The sequence below is a fragment of the Chelonia mydas genome, chromosome 5 (genome assembly GCF_015237465.2).
Source record: "Chelonia mydas isolate rCheMyd1 chromosome 5, rCheMyd1.pri.v2, whole genome shotgun sequence".
Lineage (NCBI taxonomy): Eukaryota > Metazoa > Chordata > Testudines > Cheloniidae > Chelonia > Chelonia mydas.
In genome coordinates, this window is record NC_051245.2 from 14,815,236 (window position 1) to 14,830,900 (window position 15,665).

The 15,665-nt window shown below is 43.3% G+C and overlaps 1 protein-coding gene across 3 annotated transcripts in view; it reads right to left on the reverse strand.

The window, feature by feature from the left end:
• SMAD7 (SMAD family member 7) overlaps positions 1-15,665 on the reverse strand; it is a 41,796-nt gene that overhangs the window by 18,203 nt on the left and 7,928 nt on the right. For 2 of the 3 annotated variants that reach the window (XM_007055157.4, XM_027817554.3), the window contains exon 4: positions 13,393-13,467. In XM_007055157.4, the coding sequence (XP_007055219.1) occupies positions 13,393-13,467 (75 nt within the window). The remainder of the gene's footprint in view (positions 1-13,392; positions 13,468-15,665) is intronic. The other variant, XM_043547068.1, reaches the window with a different exon arrangement.

Consider the following 15,665-nt stretch of genomic DNA (forward strand, 5'->3'; position numbering starts at 1 on the left):
CTCCTGTGTCATCCTGTCCACCCCACTTTCCAAATGCAACCCTGGTAACTCCAGATTAAGAATGAAAGCTAATAGCCAAAAGCAACAGTGAAGCACATTTCAAAATGTTCAGACTAGAGTCACAAGCAAGAAGCTGCTTATCTGTCCCCTCCCCTCCACACCCCACTCCACCCCACCACTTCCCACCTTACTCTCTGGATTAATAGGACTTAACAATTATACAGTGCATTACATTAATTAACTAATTAATCCTCTGAACATTCCTGCGAAATGGATAAGTGCTAGGATCCACATTTTACAGATGGGGGAACTGAGCCAGACAGTGCTTTAAGTGATTTGCCCTAGGCTACACAGTGAGTCAGTGGCAGCACCTGAGTCAGGACTCAGGAGTTCTTGGCTCTCAATCCTATTTAAACTCCATTTCTAATTCAGTTAGGGCACCCAGTTACAGCACGATTGTCCCTGACCTAGTTACCACCTGATTAAAAGTTGCAATTTAGACAAAACCTAACCGTGTCTCGACTACTAGGCTGAACCCAGAGGCACTCCAAGACTTCAGCCTGGTTCTGGGGACACAGCTGGGTGATACCTAGCTTATAACTTTTAACCATGCTGTAACTAGGTCAGAAGACAACAGGATTGTAACTGGGTCCCCTGGTTCCGCTGTAGCTGGGGGGTAGAGAGATGGGACCTGAATCTAGCAGACCAGGCAGAGACCTTGCTTACCCATGCACCTCACAGAAACACAGGTGCTGACAGGACTTTATAGTTTAGACTGCGTCCACAATGTGCACAAAAGTAACACACCAAAAACAAACTTGTTCCAACTCCAGCTACTTTACATCTCCCGTCCCCAGCAGAAAAGCCACAGTGCAGAATTTGTATCTTCCAACTCATCTCAACATTATCTGTCTGTGACAAAGAAAGGAAAGGGATGGGGGGAAGGGTAGTCTCCTTTTTACCATCCAGTTATCAAGTGGTTGAGCTATAGTACCTTACACTGAATCCCCTGCCTTCCAGAGTCAATTAGGCACCAACGATCTTCCAGGGCATTTACACAGCCTGGCACTTCATTGTTTTATTGGTGTTTCCTTTCTATCTCCCTCCACATCCCCCGCAGCCCCCATTCCCACTGCACATTCCATTCCCCCCCAAAATGCACTGACTACACTATAAAAGAATGGAGGCATTATGGGTGTAACTCTATGGTTCTTGGGCCCCATTCCACAACAGTTACACAAGCCAGTGATCTTTACTCACCTGGGTAATCACTACAGGCATGAGTAATGGCTCTAGGATTGAGCCCGGTGACATTAAAGGATACATTTTCCATACTTACCCTGCAAGCCAGTGGAAAAGAATAGAAAAACTACAGGCCACTTTGTATTGCATTAAGATTTATAAGTTTGTTCCTTATCGTGAGCTAAAAACCCTCAGCCTAGTTTACAAAGAAAATTAATTCACCAGTTCAAGCCTAGTGATGTAAACTTCAGGCTCCCAGCTAGTTTTCAAAACAAAACTTCTGCTATTTAATTCCTGCATCACTGTTTGTAGTATGATTTTATGCATTTATTTATTCTGTCCAACACGGTATTGCACAAATGATATCCAATAGAATAGTATTGGATGGGCATTAAGTTCCCTACCACTGGGGCAAAAATCTCTCTGGTTGTGTGGGGCTCTTATTTTGGGGGGGGGCGGCTCTGATTTTAGTTAGTGTTCTCCAGATCTTCAAAATGCAGTCCTATCAGTGTTCTTGAAACATGCAGATAACCACTATACCTGCCTGGAATGTACAACCTGGTTACACATCAAAATGCAAATAGAAAAAATCACCCCAGGGTTGTCCATTAGACTACACCTTATGTTATCCAACTCGGGAAGACTCTCACCCTCAGCAGTAATGCTCTGAAATTTTAGTATCTATACATTAAAGGCATCAGTTTCATCACTTAAAGTCATTCGGTCCAGAGCCAACTTTACCAGTTACAAAGTGAAGACTGTTTGAAACATTCGCCACCTCCCCAGCACCTGGGTTTGTCAGGCATAAATAAGGTTGCTTCAGAAGCTAATTAACATTTTATTATGACACCATTGGTAACACCAGGTGTCTTTGTATGCTTTTAAAAGGTGGTAAGGGCCGACCGGATCCTGGGTGATGGGAGGTCTGCCTTAAAAAGGCATGATGAGAACCAAAGGTTCTGGATTATTTTACTCCATTGAATGCTGGCATACTGCTCACTTCTAAAAGTTAGCTCTCATTTAACCTACTTTGGCAGCAACACTCTACAAACACCATCTTTACCACCAAAAGAAGATTACTATTCTTAGTCCCATATTTGCTTATTATGTACACGTATGTACACACATATAATAACATTTTGAATGTTCAGCAATTTGAGAGTGTTAATTTAAAACAAAATATGCCTTCCCTCTTTATTAGCAAAAACCCTCGGAAAGATCAGCATTATTTTTCTGTGGGCCTGCTATTTTATCAACCAACCACGGAGACACAAAGGCTCCTGAGGACATACCTGAATAATCTCTATCTACCCAGCTCCCGCACAGTGTTTAACATGCTGCTTTCTACATAGGCTTGATAGGAGTAATTGCATATATGGAGGACTATATTCACATACACCAGCTGAATTGAAAGAAGATGCCACGAGGGATTAAACTGAAGTTGGTGTTTCAAAATTGTGCCAACAGATTAAATAAAAAAAAAGAAGTGAACAAAGCTCTCCTGTAAAACCACTTCAGCCTGCATTCAACATGCCTGCATCACTCTGCTCTGGCGTCAGTGTTGTGTTTTGACAAGTCACCCTTGCTGAATTCTCAGCAATGCTTTACACACTGACAATTACAACCAGAGGCTCTCATTGTGTTATGAAAACAAAACTACACAAGAAGAAGCCGACAAATGAGAAGACAAATGAGCTTCTCGCTGTCTCCTGTAATAGCCTCTATTTGAATAACGATAAGATAACTCAGTGAACTAGTTAGGCTGCAGCTTTGTGCGTGCGCAATCAAGGCAAGTGATATCAGTCCAGCCAAAAGTCCTACTGATGCATATGAAATTGGGAGATTAGTAAAATTAGACACAATGGCAGCCTCACACCCAGCGATGTGTCATCCCAACCGATTTACATTCATCGCTACCAGCATCTCACTCCTTGCGTGTATGTGTGGAGAGCTTGGTCCTGTGTAGCACAGGTGCAGGGTGTGGGGGTGTGTGTGTGTGTGTAAGAACAAGGCCAAAAGAGTTCAGCAGGAGAGGGAGTGCACAGGGAACCCAATTCTGCATTAGTGAGAGCACAGGGCAACCAAATTACTTCTGAAGTCAGAGCTAAGAGCCTAATTAGCATGGGGAAGGATGGCTTTTAAGACCCTATCTCCTCAGAGGTGCCCATTCTCTACCCATATCCCAACCCTTTCACCTTGAGGACTTGCAAGTTAAGGAAGCAGGCATGCAGGGGGAACAGAGACAAACACTCAGTTTAGAGGACTATACCTAGCATTGAACCCTGTGCCTCCATTCACACTTGTGTCTGGAAGATGACAATCCAAGGACTTACAGGATCAAAGCCAGAATATCATCAGCTCCTTATGATCCACGTTTTGGTTTTTTTTTTTAAAGGAAGGCCTGACTTGTACTGGTTCTTCACAAACATGCGAACAGCTGAAGTCAGCTCCACCGAGCCAGCTCTAAAAGGCATTCACTGTTTTTGTCTTAGTTAATGCACAAGCAAGATCTCAGAGAAGATTCCCAAGGAACTTTTCAAAAAGGAGGAGTGGCTTGATGTTATTTAAAATAAGGAAAACAGAGTGGACTTGAAGCTGCAAATGCTAAGGACACAGCATTTAGGAAGCTGAAGCTGCAATGCTTTTTGTGCAGCAAGATTAAAAGGGTAAGGAAGGGCTGTGCAAACTCTTATAAAGTTTTTCTCTCTCTCTCTCTCTCTTTTTTTTTTGCAAGTTAAAACCAAGATAATGACACTGGGTGGGGACCAATTCTGAGGGCTAAGCCGCCAAACCAAAATTAGCTTCCAAGCCAAGAGCTTCCTCGGCCTGGCAGTTTGGGGAAGGAAGCTGAGAAAAGTTATGAAAAGATTCTTCAGTAAATTGAGAAACGAGGCTGAGTTTAACGTTCAAGCAAAGGTGACCCTGCTATTAAAATATTTTTCAACATAATAAAAATAAAAAAGAGTACTCCAACAAGCCTCTCTCTGAAACTCGGGCACTGCGAGAACTTTCTGATCACTGTGGGGGAAAAGGTTCTTTTTGTTTTCCTTTCCCCCTCTTCTCTCCTTTCATTAATAACTATGTTTTCTTTTCTTTCTATTTTTTTCTTGGCACTTTCCTCATAAAAAATGATGCAATTTCCTGTCTTGTCCCAATGTTTCCTGTTAATTAACAGGGTGAAAGTTATCATCATATATTTAAACTCCTACCCAAAACAACTCTGCAGAAAATGGTTCTCCGGCAGGTCCAGCACTTTGAGGCAAAAGCAGTGCTTAATTTGTAGTGAAAGAAGTGCCGGGACCCAAGCAATTAAGTGCCGGGGCTCAAGTAATTTTTTTACTTCCATAACTGAAGTGGCAAGCCCAGAGATACCGGGACTATGAACTACCAAGACTAGAGATAACAGGGCTCAGTCCTGGCACAAATTAAGCACTGGGCAAAATACCCATAAGGCTAGACCAACCAAAGCTGGTATTCGGAGGTATGAATTATGCTTCCCTTCATCAGTCTTTCCCTCCCAAGCCAAGATACACCCAGAGGGAGAGGTCTTCTGCTTCTTTATGGACATTTCACTCTGAGGGCCTTTGCTGGTGGAAGATGACCTGCACTCTGAGCTGAATCTGAATGAAACAGGAGTTTTGCCTGATGGACGACCCCCATCTAAACATTAATTACTGTAGTGCTACCATCTTACTGTATCACACTGAACCGCAGGCCATCTAGGATACAAAAGCAACAACCAACTGTCACACAACACCACCCCAGGGTGGAATATGTATTTTGGTCAAGGACACAGGGGCATATCTTTCTAGACTCATCCACAGGGAACTCTCCTTCAAAACTCTCTGAATGGAGCTCAGAAGAATGAAGAGCTGAGTCAACCCTGCCAGGATGTGAACCAGTGTTCCCAGGGAACCTAGATATTACAAACTTTGGGATAGATCAAACTCATGTAGAACTATTTCCCACATAGCTCTCTCCTGCATGTGGGAATGGAGAAGGGAAGCGGTCTGGCATCTCCATGCCACCATTCCCTGCCCTCCTCAGACCAAGTGGAGAGCTCTCTGTGCTCTCCAGAGTCCCCATGGAGAAGAGGTTGGAATCAGGGTAGGTGGGATGATCACTGGCTATCCCCCACTCCAGTGGTAGTTAGCTAAACAAGATAATACAGCCCCAGGTTTATTAACTTTACCATAGATTTCCCCAGATGACCCTGGCATCCTGTAGATCCACAGGGATTTACGAGGTTGAGCGAGCAGGTGGACAAACCCTTCACCCCATCCTCCACTGGACAACGAGGGAGAATCTCTGCAATGAAATCCTTGTTTGGATTTTCTTGCAAACAGGTCTATTGTGGCAGGAGGAGACACCTGGCTACTGGTAATGAGGTCACTCTGCCATCCCCAACAACTCAACAGCCAACAACATTTCAAGACTACACCCAAGACATTATCATTGATTTAAAAAGTCTAATCAAAAGCCAAAGGCCGGAAATCCTGCGAGGTGTCGATGCTCCTTTCCCACAGACCTCAGCACCACACAAGATTGGGCCATATTCTTGTTTACACTACATGATTCCTCAACAGCAGCCATGACATAACTTATTCCCCAGTTTCCATATTAAACAAGCCCAGGACAAACAGTCCACACACAAAGAGGAGGGAGACAGGGAGAGAAACAAAAGATATTTAGGTAAAAAGTGAAGAAGGTAAACTTGGACTTTGCTTTCTTTGTGTGTTACAACTAAATCCAGACTGTGTATCAGGAGTTAATAATATCTTAGAGCTCAAAATAAACTGGAAAGGAAGCTACTTTGTGACAGTAGGCAGGCAGCCAGGCTGCTGCGCGGGTTATTCAATCCTGCTTAAGAAAGATGGTATGGCTGGCAGTGACCTCTGAGTGGCCCGTTACAGTATTCTTTTACACAGCTCACTCCGAGGTCACTACAAGAAGGCACCAGCAGGAATTCCACGTTCCTCTTGTGAAACCACCCTGTCACATAGCAGATAAGATTGACCAGCCCCCCATTTGGTCAAAGGGAGAGAGAGGTCAATATCAGTGTCTCTCCAAGCCTCCAGGAGTCAGAATGGCTGTGGAGCTGATAGGGACGGCTGATAACCTTAGTTAATAGTCAAGCGACAGGCTGTGAGGAGCAGGTCAGGCTGCACAGTTCAGTGTAATAGAACGAACATGTGACTGTCTGAAATACGTGTGGCAGAGAGGATACGGTCAGGAGGAATTGTCTGTGGTAAGGCGTCTTCTTCAGGAACAGCTGATACAGGAAGTATGGCTTTTCGCTGTACTGATCACTCCTGAAGAAAGCCCTTAGGGCTGAAACACAGAATCCACAAAAAGAAAAGGAGTACTTGTGGCACCTTAGAGACTAACCAATTTATTTGAGCACAATCCACAAGCGCATTTTCCGAAGTGTCCACTAACTCCGGCTGCCTCAGTTTCAGAGACTGACTTGAGATAACATTGGGCCTGATGTTCAGAAGTGCTGAGGCCCCCGCAACTCCAAGTGAAATACTTGTGGCCAAATCTCACCTCCTTCATCATGACACAGCTTGACCGCGACCCACCAATTCTGCTCAGAGAAAAGGCCAGGAAGCGGGACAGGATTTCTCAGACCCCACCCAAACAGAGTGGAGGTCCCCCCCAGCATGCAGGGGGATTTAGGGATGGGGAGTCTGTATCTACTACTATGCCACTCACTGGACTTTCTCCCCACCTACCCCTTCCTATGGCATGGATTTAAAATCACCCACTGGTTGCATTCGTAGCATCCACACACAGAAGCAACATCACTTCCTTTTTTTTTTTTTTTTTAAATCTCCCACTATTAGATAAATGCAAGTGGTCAATGCTCCACGTTCCCGCAGTGTAACTGGTAAAGGATCACAGAAATCATAGATGGCAAAGCTTTAGTCCAGCTACCTGACAATGCAGGATTGCTCCCTATGGGGCATTTACTAGTCTTTTTATCCTGTCCAGTTTTAAAAGTCCCAAAGTATTGGGTTTCCCATCACATTCATGGGGTACATTTTATTTTGCAGGTAGATACCCTTCTGAGTTAATCGAAGGCAAACATACAGATGAACACACTCTCACATCACTGGCGCTAAACTTCATAATGCATTTTTGTGCTTATTTTTCCCTAAATTGTACAGAAACAGAAACAATGGCTCAGAAAATCATTAGCCAGCAGCAGTGAAAACACTTACACACAATAGTCTTGCAAAAATAAAACTGCAGCTTCAAGCTGCATGCATTAGAAATAGCTGTGGCAGACAATAGTAATGTGTTCTCCTTTGCCGAAATTAAACAGATTTTGCTTAACAAGAGGGAAGTCTGACCTACGGGAATGTTTTTTCCCAAACACCTGAGAAAAGCCCACTGTGACTGCATTTCATCTTTTTTTTTATTGTTAGTTGTTTTCAAGGCACAATTTTAAATGGAGATTCCTTTGGAATACCCCTATAGAATTTAACTGAGATGAAACTGATAGCACATATAGTCCAGATTCATGAACGAGGGCCATGCACGCACGCGTGTGCACACACAATTCCCCCCCCCCCCACACACACACACAATTCCCCCATAACCTTTGCTACTCAGCTCTGTTCCCACTTCCTCTGCCTGTTGAGATTCCGCCTTAAAAAGCCCAGCCTGCTTATGGAAGAAAGGGTTTAACACAAGGAGGAGCTAGAATGGAGTGTCAGAGGCCAAAAGCTACATGGAGACCTTGCCAAGTCCCAGTCTCTCTCCACTTCACTGGGCTGGCTACATTCTGCCACGGTCAGATGATGTGTGAGGCTGCAAGGCTCCTAGTCTGGCAGGCGGCCTGGTTTGCTCCAAAGACTTCAATGCTGTCATCTTAGCATTAACCCCTGATAACCTTGTCCTTTTGAGCACGGGAGTGAGTTTTTAGGTAAGCTATTTAATACACAAGTATAAGCTAATGTCACCAGCAGTGCTAAGGGAAATTTGCAATGCATTGTGACATTTAAAACTACAGAAAGAGTGCATGTGCTCAAATAAACTGAGTATAAATGACTTTAAAAAAAAAAATCAAAAGCTATTGTTTATCCCAGAGACAAATAAACAATCCCACTTACACAGGAAGATTTCTCAATTTCTGATTATAATAGGATGCCAATTTGTAAATAAAGGCATTTCACAGGCAGTTATAATCTGTGTGCTCGAGGGAACGGGAGGGGTGGGCAGGGGGAAAACACAGTCAGGGGGATTTCTCCAGAGAGAGCTTCAAAACCCTGCTACTCCCATCTAATTTGCAGGGGGGACAGAAGGGGATAGGACAAGATTATAGATCCAGCCAAAGAATCATGCTTCTATTGTGAATAGTTCTAGATTTAAAAAAGGTGCTTCTCCCAGGCTGACACAGATACCAGAAGGGATCAAAGTCATAGTGAAACATTCCAGGCCCGTCCGCTATTTCATAATGAAATGTCAGTCAGCTGCACATTGGAGCTTTTGTAGTAAAGATGAATCAACCTTGAATTAAAGTGTTCCATTAAAATAAGATGAGGTTTTGAGGTGAAGGGTGAGGGAATGGGGATAAAAAGCAGTGTCAATTTTCTCTACGTTGCTTCCTGTCACTTCAGCTTCTGTCTTAAACAAAAGTAAGCGTTAATCCAGAACGAAAAGGGGTTACGCTTGTCTTAAGCCACAACAGCGTTGTGTGTCTGCCTTTCAGAACAGCCTGATGGAAGGTCTCACTAGCACAACCTGAGGAGTTTTCACGCCTCAAGGGCCTGATCCCAAACCCAAAAAAGACAACAAACCCCACTCCCCTTGACTTCCTCAGGCTCTAGATCCAGTCCAAAATTAGCATATATCATCAAAGACACCTCCATTTGGGACTACAATCTGTGTAACCTATTGGAGCTGATATTTTATTAATACTCCTTAATAAAAAGCAATGATGACCAGGACACAAGCCAGCTCATCATATTTCACACATTAAGTGGCAGCTCTGAGGCCCTTTGAGGACTTCTGTTTTCGAGCAGACACTGAGCTATCCAACATATGTGACCGCAGCTTGTTTGTTAGAAACTAAAGCACAATCACAAACTACACATCTCCTGAAGAAGAGTCGGATATATTTGAAAAACAGCCTGGCCCTGCTATTTAAGAAAATTCTTTTCCTTTTTATATACAGTGTGTTTTTGTGAACTGGTTTAGTTTAAAAGAAAGAGGGTCCAGTTCAGTTCTGCACAGACAAGAACATCTCTGAGTCTGGTGGGAGACTTCTTAAGCAACAAATACTGAACTGGGAGGGAGGGAGAGAGAGAGAAAGCAAAGGAAACAGACAAAAAAACAAAAAAAACCCCAAAAAACAACAACTCCAAAACAAAACGAGAGACAGAGACTAAAAGGAGAGGGAGAAAGAGAGTGACTGAGTGGGGAGAGAGAGAGAGAGAGAAGACTGGTGTGTTTTTCCTTGGGAGTAATGGATTAACCAATATTGCACTAAAATTGAGCCAAGCCGCATGTAGACTCCATGGGCTTCTCTGTTCGGATTTTAACCTTTAGAAATATATTTTTTTCAAAACGAAGTTAACTAGGTCCCAGCGGTTTAGTGTGGCTGTGCTGTCAGGGTTCCCTCCTCCCCTTTCCCAAAGCTCGCCCCCACCCACTCTTAGGCTTGCTCCTTTTAAAGTACCACATACAACATGAAAGGGCAGCACCAGTGAATTAAAGGTCACCTCTGTGCATTTCAGGAGGAACCAGTTCCTTTGTGAAGACCCCCACGGGATTACAGTTTTCACATTCAGCTCCTTTTTTTTTTTTCTTCCCTTGCCAAAAGAATCAAGTCCCTGGCTCCAGGCTCCCGACCTTCCTCCCACCTTGAACTGAGCCCCATTCATTAAGCTGGCTCACTGCAGCACAGCCTAGGCCAGGAAGAAAAACAGAAAACAGAGCAAGTGAAAGAGAGGCTCAGATTGGTTATTTCAAGGGGGAAACACTTGTAGAAGCTCTTAGTATATTACCCTCATCGTTCCACACTGGTCACCCTCCCACATCCTCTCAGCTCTGCTATTCTGGTACCTCTGCCATTCATCCATGAAATTGCCCTCTGCCTCCTGAAGAAGAACGAAATATATATTTCGTAGCTGAAACTGAGACTCCTTGACAGAAAGGATCCAGCTCTCTGCATTCTTCGGGAGGACTGGATGAGCATTTTTTAATGTACTGCTTCCATTTTATTATCGTTCTTGCAACATCCCACTCTCTAAAGATGCCATGGCACTGCCCACTCCCCAGGAATGTTAACCGCAGTGTCCTGGCCCAATTCTCAAATTTCATCTGTGGTGACTGCATTTCCGCCTTCCTATATCTCACCTTTTTACCTTCAAATGGTTCAGTTTTCATTTCCCTGCCCTGCAACTGCTAGGTGTAGTGTGGCTGAGCACTGTTTAACAGCTGCCAAATTTCCACCCCAGAGGTGGCTGCTCCTCAGTGGTGGCCAGAGAGACTCCTTATATTAGGGCCTTTGGGGCCCAAGCACAATCCTTATCCATTCAATCCCAATGCTGTGCAGTTGGACAGTCAGAACAATCTAATCAGATGCACAGCAATTTGGGGCTTTTTTAAATCCAGTGAAACATCCTTTTGGGATAAAGTCATAAAGCAACTCACCATATAACTCCCGAGTTCTAAAGAGTGAAAAGAAGATGAGAGGATATGCTTTATGTATGGCATCTGTGATATCATTGTCTGTTTAAATGGAGATAAGATAGAGCTTTTCCCTTCAGACAGAAATAAAACACTCCAAGTGCACCTTGACAATAGCTCATTAAAGCCCTGTTCAAATACACTGTTCTGCTACCAAAGTTTGTAGAAAAAGAAAAGAGAAAGTTAGCGTTAGAGAACTGCGGCAAACTGTGGTTTATTTTCCTTGCTTGACTGAGGTCTCTCCAGTTGGGAATTTTCAGAGCTGCACTTCTGTGTGTGGAACTGAGTTGCCAGTAAATCAGAGCAAATTCAAAACAAATGCTCTTTCATGTGGAGGCATTCGGCTTTGTTTCATGGCTTGTGTAGCTAACCGTATCCCTTCATGAGTCAACACTCCTATCGGCTCCTCATTAAACTAAATGGTTACAATTACACTGGTGGGGGGAAAAGAGTGGTTAATGATCGTAAACGTTTCCTCTGTTTCTGGAGGGTTTGGAAAACTTTTGATAACTCAAGACCAAAAAAAAAAAAAAAAAACCTCCAAAAAACCGCCCCAAAAGGAACAGTGCCTTCTTCTGGAGGCTGCGAATGAGAATATATTAATAAACCTTTCCCATGTAGAGCACCTTTGCCAGTTCTTGCTGTGCTATGAAATTAAACTTCCATAGCAAACTCCTTAAGAAGGCATTCATAGGCAAGTTATGTTATTTCCTGCAGCCCAAACCCCCACCTCCCCCATCTCCTCAGGAGCAGACTAGACAGACGAGATGTTATCAATAACACAAACCTTTCAGAAAGCCCCCTTTTAAAAGCTAGTACTTCCTTTACTTATTTCATGTGGTTTCCTGTGGAACTCAATCCCTCCCCACCCACCCCACATATTTCACGAGGGGAAAAAAATGATCTAACATCCTTATTGCGTTGTTGTACTTCTTGTTTCTGTTCTCTTTCTAGTCTCTCCTCTCCAACCCCCCCGCTTCTTCCCTAAAGTTACAGCCACCAATAGACACCGCCGCCGCCCCCCCCCCAAAGAGACCAGCCACAAGTTGCCCTTCTCCCCCTTCCTTTGATTAATTCTCATTAGGGCCTTTGAACAAACAATACGCTTCCCTCTCAAATAACAAGCAGGGTATATATTACACTGAAAGAAAAACAAACAAGGCTCACTTAAAGACATCCACACCAAATGCAATTCCTGGAGAGAAGACACACACACACACAGCAGCAGCAGCAACCAGCAACTTACATATTTCTAAAATTCCAGTCACAGCACAATGAACGGAGTAAATGCTCCACAAACGATAAATCACTGAGACTCACTGACAGAGGAAAGTATCTTCCAACCTACACTAGACGACGCAGGTACATATTTTCAGACAAATTATGGCTGGTGATCATACATACAAGAGTAACTGCATTTAGGACTCAGCCATTCCTCTTGAAAGGCAACGCTCTAGTGGGGAAAGGAAGGAGGTGAATAAGGTATTATTATACCTTTGAAAGGCCTGATTTGCAGCTCTCATTGAAGTCCCCAGCTGTGGAGATACAGAATCTCTGAAAATCAGGCCAAAAAGGTCTGCTGGATACTGAGAGCAGGGCACTGGGAAATGTCCTTTCATGCACCTGTACAAAAGGTGCAATCAAATGTTCTCCCCTCAACACAGCAATCCTTGTGCAGAGACAGGTGCTGTATCCATGCCATGTTACTAGCCAACCACTCTACTGTGTTCCCCAGATCTGAGAGCCATACTGTACATACCTGCCCCTTGTGCATGGGCTCCCATGTGCCCTCTCTATCACCCTGCCAGTCCCATGCAGAAGGAAATACCACATAGCCCCTGATATGTAAAATGCATATATGGTTACCCTAATATTTCTCAGCTGATTGTTAACCTATTATAGACAGTTTGCAGGCAACCATTGACTAGTATCATACAAGAACACAATGGCTGGAATGGAAAACACCTACTTGATCAGTTGTCCTCATGTAAGGGTACTATATACTCCACTGATGCCATTATTGAATGTACTGTAGCCAGAAGGCTGTGCAGAAACTAGTTACGCTATCCAAATAAAAACCCACAAAGATTCAAGACCACCAGTCAAATACTGCTCTCCTTATCTATACAATTAGCCCCACTGAACCCAAAGGTTCCACCTGTATAAATAAGGCGAGGGCTCGGACTGACCTTGAATTTTTCTATAAGGATACAGTTGTAATTCACCTGCTCACGTCTCTATAAATAATCTACACCCTATAGTGAACCACCACCAAAATTCAATTTTCCTCACGGGGTCCATCCATTCATCCCCAGGTGCCCAACTCCTGTTGAAAATGAGTCCCAGCATCATTCTTACTTCATTCACAGCCTAAAACCAACAGGAGTTTTAGGTGCACTAGGAGTAAAGAGTCCTGAGTGAGTAAAGCATACCACAGATAATGTGTCTTACCTGAAAGCCCCCCAGGGGCTAGACAATTAGTTCCCCCTGTTTCAGTGGAGGAAGGCACAGAGTCTGGACAATCTGCTGCAGCAGAGGAAAAAAATAAGAAATTAGTATATGTTAGTTTCTTAGCACGCTGTAAACAATGTCAAGAACAGAACACACATTCCAAAGTGTTCAACAGGAAGCTATTACTAATTGTCTGCACAGACACTGCCATTCATCATAATATATCCACCCTAAACTCATCATCCTTGTCTAAACTCTACACTACCACTTAATCATTACTCAATACATGCAAAAATTATATGAGGGCTGGAATCTTTTTGTCCAAGTCACAGGTTAATGAAATCAGGTCTGCCATCCTTTAAGTAACTAACAGAGGCCGAAAGAGTTTGAACAGCTGCTTTGTACCTTGAATCTAGTACACAACTAGGTTGGCCAGGTGGAAATATTAAACTGAAAGAGAGAGAAAAAAATACACCACTTTTGTCACAAATAGTCCAATGTCAACTTTACTCCTTTGTTCCTGTCTTTTTTGCTAATTTCATTAAGAACTCGTATACAGTTTCCCTTCCACTGACTGTACATTACTTTGCTTCCCAGCGAGTTGTGTATGCACCAAAGAGGCCTGACTGGACCCAATTCTCTCCATGCACCACCCAAGGGGCTTTTATGATGAAAGGAATCTGTCTCATTAGCTATTCCTCTTGACGTTTAGAAGTGTTCAGTTCAGGGAGGGGCAAAGTTTGGCCCCCTGAGGTCCAAAAACTGCAACTGCCCCCTTTCTGTAATTGCAGCATGAGGTCAAGGTTGATCAACCTTTTTACTGCAGATGAACCCATACAAGCAATTTTTAATCATCTATCAGGGAAGATGCAAGCATAAGGAAATACTGTGGTTAAAGGCATTCGCAGTCAAGAAAAAAATTGAAATGTACATTCAACCCTCAGGCTCCTGGCAAGTTGCCACAGTTGGTTATGCAAAATTAGGGCACCCTAAATTACATCATTTCAGCTGCAAACCATCTCTTAAAGCAAGGGCCACAGCACCAATAGGATAGAGTCTTTTGTCCCCCACACTTTTTTTCAAGCACTCACTACTGAAAACCTAAGGAAACAACACGTGTGTATAATCTCATTTTATCAGAGTAAAGTATAATCCATAACAGGAATATACCGTTTAACAGGATACAGTTAATCAAACTGAAAACAATAGGGGAGACAGGAAATGGACTTATTTGAGAAATACTGTATACGATACACTTTCTAAATGTTTTGTAGTTTGTTTTCTATGTTCCAAGGAAATATGCTTTTTTAAAAACCCTGTCCACTTGTATATCTGAACAGATGACTCCCTTGTATCTTTCCCTTGAGATCACCCTCAAATGCTTTTGCTGATGCTTTCCCTCAATACACTCACAACCTTTCTGAATGCAGGTGTCAAAAATATGGTACTGGTTTGTACTACAGACTAGTGCTTCATACCCAGCTCTAATCTGCCTCCAGATGAACATGTTGCATGGGAGTCAATGTGAGACCTGTGCTATATATCAAAAAGCCATAATTTGCCCCTTACATGTCATCTTGCTCTAGGGTCAAATATAACCAGATTCTTCTGCTAGCAATGCAGACAGACATTTTAAAGTAACTTGGGGGATCTATTCCTCAAGACTGCAGGAGACAGTCATAGCAATATGTCCACTTCTTCTAACTTAAAAAACACAATCCTAACCATAAAATTGCTGTGCAGATAAAGTAACCCTACAGTTTGAATTCAAACACAAAGAACAGCTCTATGTTTCTTCACCAAGGCTGCACATTAGAAATAGGGCCTCATTCAGACCCTCCCTAAAGCCTGGACCTTTCCCTGAGCATAGCTCTGCCCACTGATGAAGTACCACAATACAGTTTCATTTGGTCCCTCTCCAGACTTCAATTGAACCCACTCCCTAATATCCAATAGCAAATTCCTTTTATCAGTTCATTTAAACTGAGAACAGCGCTGGGTCACAGGCCTCACTTTAAAATAAGCCATTACTGGATCCACTGTTGATGTTCCCTCTTCCACCCTAGCAGGCATAGGCTATGCAAAAGGCATGATGATCCTCTCCTGTTGCTTGTGTTAACCCTTGGCTAGTTGAGCCTTGCATGCTTAGCAACATCCAGGCCTCATCCAAGCACTCTAGCTGATTTGGAGCACTGTCATTTTTTACTTTTTTTTTTTTTTGGTATCAGTGAAACACTCCAAGGTTGAGTGGTTCATCTGAAGTTCCTATATGT